General features: G+C 48.4%; 1 protein-coding gene and 1 pseudogene across 1 annotated transcript; both read right to left on the bottom strand.

The window, feature by feature from the left end:
- Positions 1 to 706: 706 nt before the first annotated feature.
- On the bottom strand, positions 707 to 1,811 carry LOC147987208 (uncharacterized; annotated as a pseudogene).
- Positions 1,812 to 6,421: 4,610 nt separating this feature from the next.
- On the bottom strand, positions 6,422 to 8,056 carry LOC125538133 (uncharacterized). Its single transcript, XM_048701432.2, has 2 exons — positions 7,858 to 8,056; positions 6,422 to 7,778 (listed from the first exon to the last, which is right to left on the bottom strand). The coding sequence occupies exon 2, from the start codon at positions 7,756 to 7,758 to the stop codon at positions 6,646 to 6,648; it is 1,113 nt and encodes a 370-aa protein (XP_048557389.2). The 5' UTR covers positions 7,759 to 7,778; positions 7,858 to 8,056; the 3' UTR covers positions 6,422 to 6,645.
- Between the last annotated feature and the right edge of the window lie 354 nt (positions 8,057 to 8,410).

Below are 8,410 nucleotides of genomic sequence, written 5' to 3'. Positions count from 1 at the left end.
CCAAACCCTATGTTTTACAGAGGAATGAACAAATGGACAAGAGAAGTCCGAACACGACCGCTCGGTGATATCAAGCACAACACATGTCATATTAAAACCATATCATCATCAGAATCAACTTTAATATATGACTATAAAAATGATACTAACCTAATTTCGCATATTAAAAACAGAAGAAAAAAGGAGGGGTACTATCTACATGGAGCAAACAAGGGGTCGCCACAGGAGAGAGCAGTGGCCAGCGGAGCGGACGTTGGGCGGTAAACGAGAAGGGCAGCAACAGTCGGGGGCGGTCGCCGGGTCATGCCTGGGGTCCATCGAGGACGAGGCTTGGGGCCGGCTATGGTCGGGGGTGTTTGGTAGCGGTGGACGACTGTAGCGCGGAGGCAGTGAAGTACGGCCGGAACCACAAAGGATAGCGGTGGAGTACGGCCGGATCCACAACGAGAGGCGACGGAGCTCATGCGCGCGTATTTCGGGGTTGCGTTGTCAATTTTTAGTGTTCTTCACCAAATAGATTCCGCACGAAATGAGCACAAGTTGCATCCATGTTGCGGTGAACTACAGTACTACCCCAAAACTAACATACCTGAAGTTGTAACTACTAAATACAAATGGAAAGGGGAAGACGCACAATTCCAGTCCTGGAGGGAATACCCGGAGGGAATACTCGTTTATTTGCTCCCCTTTCACTAGTGAGTTACCCTTACAAGACACGGTCGATTTCATCTGAGACGAAGTTGTAGAATTTGGACCTATGGTTGACCATAACGAGTCTAGACTTCTTGTGACGCACTACCTCCACACCAGACATGACAGCACCCGTGTGTGTCGTGTGGCCTGTGCGTTGGTCGAAACCAAACTCAAAGACTTTGGTAATGCAAAACCTCCCAGCTCCCAGGTAGACAAAGCTGCAATCCATCATCGCCCAGTCCTGAGGCAGATTGTCAAGGTGTGGCCAGTTGTACACCGAAGGCCGACCCCTCTTCGTGAGAATACGGGAGATGACATCCATTGCACAAAAGGGGTGGCCTTCATCATTAGCAATTCCAAACACAAGGTTGTCAAGCTCTGGCACATGCACAGCACGATCAAAGAATGGCAGCCTCTAGGAGCCGGCCTTGAACCACTTGCGACTGCCCGTGTTGAAGCAGTAGGTGCCGAGGCTTTCTTCTCTGGAGGAGACAACAAGAATTCTGTCACCTTCAACGTCAAGCAGCGCATGGGAATTGACAATGCAATTGTCAGCATAGGCAGGTGGTGACGGTAGCTTGAGCCAGTTCCAGCCTTTCATCGTCCTGCCATTGGAAGGGTCACAGTACATGAGTACCTCGAAGTTGTAGGGATCGTAGCTAGAAGGGAACCTTCCCATGACGTAGAAGACATCATTAGTGGCGGAGAAGCTGATGGACCTGCTCCCCTTGGGACTGTTGAGGTGTGGAATTGGCTGGAGGGAACCGGCGTCCATGTTGTATAGGACGGTGTGCCCCTCGGCGTCCACGCAGAGGATCTTGCTAGCGCCGCTGCTGCCTCGTCCATAGAAGGGCAGGAAATCCATCCTTTTGTTGTCTCGGATGGACCGTTCGAACCTGAGCCTGGGCGGAGGAATCGGCGAGACGTACGGTCTCCATCCATGGTGGCACCACGCCTAGTGATTGCCAATCCATATTGACCTTGGATTTTTCTGCCGCCCGTGCTTCCGCCGTGGATCCATAGAAGAGATGCTCGCCGGCCTTGATTCGACTCACCGTATACCAGGTGCTGCCACTGCCATACTGCATCACAACATTCATGAATTGTCGCGCCTTCATCGCTCACCACTCCTACGGTCCTACCAACAAAGAGAGATCGCGAATTAGATGATGAATGATACCCCAGAAACCAGGCACTTCCACAGAAACTAATAAGATGGACCAGGCGGCTGGGATAGGATGCGAAAGAGATGAGGTGACTTGCCCCGCTATATCTGACGTCCATTCAAGATCTAACGGAGGCGATTGGCCCAAGGGGAAGACAGCTCCCTATTTAGATTCTCACAAATAAATTATAAAAAAATAACAGAACCTATTATGCAGGAACGTACAGTGTTGAAGAAGCAAAAACTGAATAATTCACTACCACTTGTCATTAGAACATTTAGCATAGAAACTCTTTAGCACTTGGCATAAAAATTGAGAATCAGTGTAACAATTGTAGATGCACTCACATTTACAAGGCACTAATGATTACAAAGCACTTAAAAAATGCAATTTGACATCCTTAAAATCGGAGAGCTTGCTACTGACTTTACAACGGAATCGACCGGTGCGCCAGATAACCAGAAAGGAATCCACGGAGGTCTTTAGTCTACAGCAGCCCCTCCTTGGGGGGGGGGGGGGGCATCCCCGTCCTCTCCCCCCTCGGCCGTTGTGTTGCTCGCTCTAAACCCTCTGCGCGACATGGGAGACAACAAACTCGTTGAGCCTGATTGGAGCCTTGCCATGTGTTTCTGATAAGAAATTTGCTGCCGAAAACTGCGAAGTGTGGGCTGTTTTACCCTTGGTCCGATCCCTTTCGTTGGATACATGATGACGTCAGATAGAGCCTAGAGGGGGCCAAGTTGTAGCGTCACTTGCTAGAGAGAAGTCTCCGGGTGTCTTATCATTTTCTTCTCCAGTTTTTTAGATTCACATGGTCACTTTATTGCACTATAGTGAGGAGTACAATAGAAGGATCCCATGGCTGAAAAAGCCAAGATAATGACCATGATCAAGGGAGAGAACACTCTTTACAAGATTCTTATGCGCCTTGTAGTTCAACGCTCCAGCGTCATGAATAAATCTTACTGAACTGAAGAAACTGAGTTGTATGCGCACGTGCTCCCTTCATTGATGATCTTTACTATGTTGGATGCATCACATGAAATATCAAAAAAAGCACATACAATGTTGCCCTAGAACATAAGCACATTCCATCTAAACGTGTGTATACACACACATGATACATGTACATGATATATGTCAAATGCTCCCACAGTTAACTGAAAATTCCTTTGTTCCTTGCTCCGACTTGACTTATGTGGCCATTCTTCAACTTTGGGGATATACCATTACATATACTGAGGGCCAGAGGCCATTACATATACATGTGTGACAAAGTGCAGGAAACCCCTTATACAATGGGGATATACCAAACAGAGACTATACACATTTAACACCCCCCCTCAAACTCATGGTGGATCAACAACACTGAGTTTGGAGAGGAAAAACCCATGCTGTGCTCGAGTCTGTGCCTTCGTGAAGAAGTCAGCTAACTGTAACTCAGAGGGCACATAGTGAAGAGCAAGGGTCTGATCCTGCACAGCAGCACGCACAAAGTGGGTATCCACACCGATGTGCTTGGTGAGCTCATGCTTCACCGCGTCACGCGCAATACTGATAGCACCGGTACTGTCGGACAGTAGAGGAGTGGAGGTAGTAGCAGACAACCAAAATCCTCAAGTAACCATCGTAACCAGATCACCTCAGCTGTCAACATAGCCATGGCTCGCAACTCAGCCTCTGTACTCGAGCGAGAAACGGCAGTCTGCTTCTTTGTCTTCCAGGCAATAAGAGAGCCACCAAGAAAGACACAGTAAGCAGACAACGATCGGCGATCAGAGGGATCACTAGCCCAGGTAGCATCAGAGTAGGCCTGGAGCTCAAGAGAGCTGGAGCGAGGAAAGAAAAGGCGCTGAGAGATTGTGCCACGAAGATATCGTAGAACACGAAGGAGGTGACTATAGTGAACAGAAGTGGGGGCGGAAACAAACTGACTCAGGATGTGGACAGGATAGGAGATGTCAGGACGCGTAACAGCAAGATAGACAAGACTGCCAACGAGATGGCGATAGCGAGTGGGATTAGGAAGAGGGTCACCATCAGAGGCATGAAGCTGAACGTTGAGCTCCATAGGAGTCACAGCAGTGCGCTCATCACCGAGAGCAGCGCGAGCAAGAAGATCCTGAATATATTTTTCTTGGGAGATGTAGAAGCCATCAGAGGTCGAGGAGATCTCAATCCCAAGAAAATAGCGAAGTGGACCAAGATCAGTCATGAGAAACTGGTCGCGAAGGCGAGCCTTAACAAAGGCAATGTACTCAGAGTCATCACCAGTGATGATCATGTCATCAACATAGAGAAGGAGAAGAGTCCGACCATGAGAAGACGTGTGAACAAACAACGCGGGATCGTGATCACTGGGCAAGAAACCAGCGGCAGTCACCACAGAGGCAAAGCGCTCAAACCAGGCGCGAGGGGCTTGTTTAAGACCATAGAGGGAGCGCCGAAGTCTACAGACCATACCGTCAGGGGCATAGTACTCCGGTGGTGGCTGCATATAGACCTCCTCACGCAACTCGCCATTGAGAAAAGCGTTCTGGACATCAAGTTGAGAGATAGACCAATGTCGAACAGAAGCCACAGCAAGGAGAGTGCGGACAGTGGTCATGTGGGCCACAAGAGCAAAAGTCTCATCATAATCGCGTCCCTGCTCCTGTTGGAAACCACGGGCCACAAGACGAGCTTTGTAGCGCTCAAGAGAACCATCAGAGCGAGTCTTAATCTTGTAGACCCACTTACAGGTGATGGGACGAACACCGGAAGGGGGAGGAACCAAATCCCATGTGCCGGAGCGGTCAAGGGCAGCAAGCTCTTCGGCCATTGCAAGTTGCCATTCAGGCTGAGTCATGGCAGTCCGATAGGAAGTGGGCTCAGCAAGAACAGAGAGACCGTACCGACCAGGGGAGTAGCGATCAGGCGGGGGACGAGGCCGAGCACGAAGGTTATGAACCGGGGGGGCATGAAAAGGGGAGCACCAGAGGTGGAAGGCGGGGGACGAGGCCGAGCGAAAGAAGTCCACATAACCCCCTGGGGTTGCATTGTTGCACAAACCGGCCACCCCACCCCCTGAAGTCGAAAACCAGTTTCTTGATCCCCTAACCTTTTCAATACAATTTAAACAGCCCCCTAAACCAGATTAGAGCAGTTTTAGCAGGCTGCTTTGCCCGCGTGGCAGGAGGGGTGCCAGGTTAGCTAGGTGGATGCACGGATCCTTTGGAATATGTGGGAACTGGCGCTGGAGGTTTCTCCTGCTGCCATTTCTCCGTCCACAAGCACCACTGCTGTCGTCGCACACCAGCAGAGCTCAAGCTAGTGGTGTCCTGCACTCAGGATATTGTAATTGGCTTAGACAAATCTGATGGCTAAGCTACAACCAAGTGTCCAATCAAAACGTTGGAAAAGCAGGCAACTTTCTATGTAGAAAGGGAAAGGCTAAATATAAAGATGAAACAAGAGGTAATTCAGTTGTGAGTTGATAATCTGCATTACTGCATACATGTCGTTAATGAGTGCTCCGACGAAGAGATCTGGCTAATGGAGAAAAAGCAGCAGCAAGATCCTCTACTGAAGCATGCTAATCCTGTCCTTAATTTTCACATAAAGAAAAAGGCTGAAGCACTTGACATGTCAGTTGCTGTTCTTCACTTGGAAAAGCAAAGTTCAGACTGAATGTACTCTGTTTCTAGGCTGAATATACTATGTTTTCAAACTGAATGTACTCTATTTTCCGATTAAAAGTGGTCTGGTAATTCAGCATCATTGTTTTCAGAACTTGGCAAAGATCAAACATGACAGAAATATATGACATACACATCAGAGGATAGAGTAAATGGCATAAATGTCATGATCAGGACTTGGCAAAGATCAAACAGTTAACATGTCAAACATACTTGGCATAGATTTCAAACCCTAGCTGGCTGGCCCCAAACACCTATGTCCACAAGTCCACAACCCTAACCCCAGCACCAAACAGACGCAATCCTCCCAAAAATCAAAATGTTACCAACGCTGTAACATTGGGAGTGATCGGGATGGATCCTGACCTGCACGGAGAACTGCATACATTTGCGGAGAACGACGACCCAGTAGCGGCGCATCGAGTGATGCGATCATGGCGGTGCCAAGGGGTTATAAGGAGTGAACAGATGTATGGGGAGTGGAGCCATGTGTTGGGTTCATGTGTTCCAACCGAGTTGTATTTTCTCGGTTTTCTTTCTGTAATTTCATGGGTTCCAACCAGCTTGTATTTTCTAGGTTTTCTTTCTGTAATTTTCTTTATACTGCTGTGTGGTGTGGATGGATTGTGGTGTAGGAAAGGGGGTGGAACCATCGCGACGACCGCAGACTCCCCTCTAATAGTAGAGCTTTGCCCACTTTTAGCACCCGTCTTGAAAATCCAGCTCTAAGATACAACATTGCTGCACCAAATGGTGTTTCTATCCGATAATTTGCATAATCACTAATTCCACTATACATTATATGAACATTCCAGCTTTTCAAACCATTCAGGCTTTTACCAGTTGAACCATATCATAATTTCATCAAGATTCTAGTCCATCTAATAAAATAAAATCACCTAAGAAGCTATGTATACAGCAACGGCGCAAATATAGTGATACAACATACTGAAAGGAAATGAGCACTACTACCCAAAAACTAACATAGCTGAAGTTGTAACTACAGTACTAAATAGTAAATACATATGGAATGGAAAGGGGAAGACACACAGTTCCAATCCTCTAGGACATACCAGTTTATTTGCTCCCCTTTCACTAGTGAGTTACCCTTACAAGACACACTGGATGTCATCCATGATGAACTTGTAGAATTTGGACCTATGGTTGACCATAACGAGTCCAGACTTCTTGTGGCGCACTACCTCCACGCCAGACATGACAGCACCTGTGTCAGTCGGGTTGCCAGTGCGTTTGTTGAAACCAAACTCAAAGACCTTGGTAATGCAAAACTTGCCAGCTCCCAAGTACACAAAGCTGCAGTCTAGCATCCTCCAGTCCTCAGGCAGTTCGTCAAGGTGTGGCCAACTGTACGCCAAAGGCGGGCCACTGTCCGAGCGTAGAGGGGAGATATCCATTGCACAAAAGTGGTGTTCATCATTGTCAATGCCAAACAAGAGGTTGTCGAGCTCTGGTACATGCACAGCACGACCGAAGAATGGCAGTGTCCAGGAGCCGGCCTTAAACCACTTGCGACTGGTCGTGTTGAAGCAGTAGCTTTGTTCTCCAGAGGAGACAACAAGAATCGAGTGGCCGTCAATGGCAAGCAGCGCATGGCAAATGACATTGTAATTGTCATCAGCGACAGGTGGTGGCGGTAGCCGGTGCCAATGCCAGCCTTTCAACCTCCCGCCATTGGAAGGGTCGCTGTACATGAGTGCCTCGAAGTTGCAGGGACTGCGGCTGACACGGTACCTTCCCATGACGTAGAAGGCATCAGCACGCTCGGGGTCGGAGGCTTCGGCATTAGTGGCGGAGAAGCCGATGGGCCTGCTCCCCTTAGGACTGTTGAGGCAGGGAATTAGCTGGAGGGAGCCGGCGTCCATGTCGTATAGGACGGTGTGCCCCTCGGCGTCCACGCAGAGGATCTTGCTAGCACCACCGATGCTTCGTTCATAGAAGGGCAGAAAATCCAGTCTTTTGTCGTCTGAGATGGACCGTTCGAATCCGAGCCTGGGCGGAGGCATCCGCGAGATGCTCTCCATCCATGGTGGCGCCACGGCTGATGATGGCCACTCCATATTAAACTTAGATTTTGCTGCTGCCCGTGCTTCTGCGGTGGATCTGTAGAAGAGGTGCTCCTCGGGCTTGATGCGACTCACCGCATACGAGCTGACACTGCCATACCTCTGCATCACCACATTCAGGAACTGCCGCGCCTTCATTTTATTTCTCCCCACTCCTCCTGCAAAACAGAGATCACGAATTAGATGATGAATGATATAAACAAGGAAGTAAAAGACGGGCGAAATAAGGCACAATACCTGCAGCAGACAGATCCAAGTGTCTTCCCCTCCAATTCCGCCGAATCGAAGGTGGCGGTTGCAGCGGCGGCGGCGGCGGCGGTGGCGGCGGCGATAGGATGTGGCATCTAGGTTTAGCCGGAGAGCTCCTCGCTGGCGCCTTATGCGCCAGTAGAGGAAACCAGCGCCCGCGCGCCTGGCTATGTGGGCCGGCCCAAGAACGTGCCGACGCACTCGCGAACGATGCGCGCTTCCCCTTCTCGATCATTCTGTTTGCTGAAGCGAAAAAAACTCGATCGTTTCGTGGTTAAATTTCAAAAAATAAATTTGGAATCTCAGAAAACATAATTTAAAAATAAAATGCTCACGAATTCTAAAAAGTTCACTGATTTTCAAAAACAAAACATCAAACTTAAAAAAAAAGTTCACGAATTTCAAAAAAGTTCATCGATTTTGGAAAAAAATCACAAAATTTTGTAAAAAATTAATCGAATTTGAAAACAGTTCATAAATTTTGAATAAAGTTCAGCAATTTGGAAAAAAAAGTTCATCGATTTTGAAAAAAGTTCATCTA

The sequence above is a fragment of the Triticum urartu genome, chromosome 2A (assembly GCF_056163025.1).
Source record: "Triticum urartu cultivar PI428250 chromosome 2A, HENAU_Tu73, whole genome shotgun sequence".
In the NCBI taxonomy this organism is placed as follows: Eukaryota; Viridiplantae; Streptophyta; class Magnoliopsida; order Poales; family Poaceae; genus Triticum; species Triticum urartu.
The sequence above is the reverse complement of the archived record's forward strand: the minus strand, read 5'-3'. Positions and strand labels throughout refer to the sequence as shown.

Coding starts and splice junctions, on each gene's coding strand:
- LOC125538133 (XM_048701432.2), bottom strand. CDS start 7,758: ATGAAGGCGCGGCAGTTCCTGAATGTGGTGATGCAGAGGTATGGCAGT.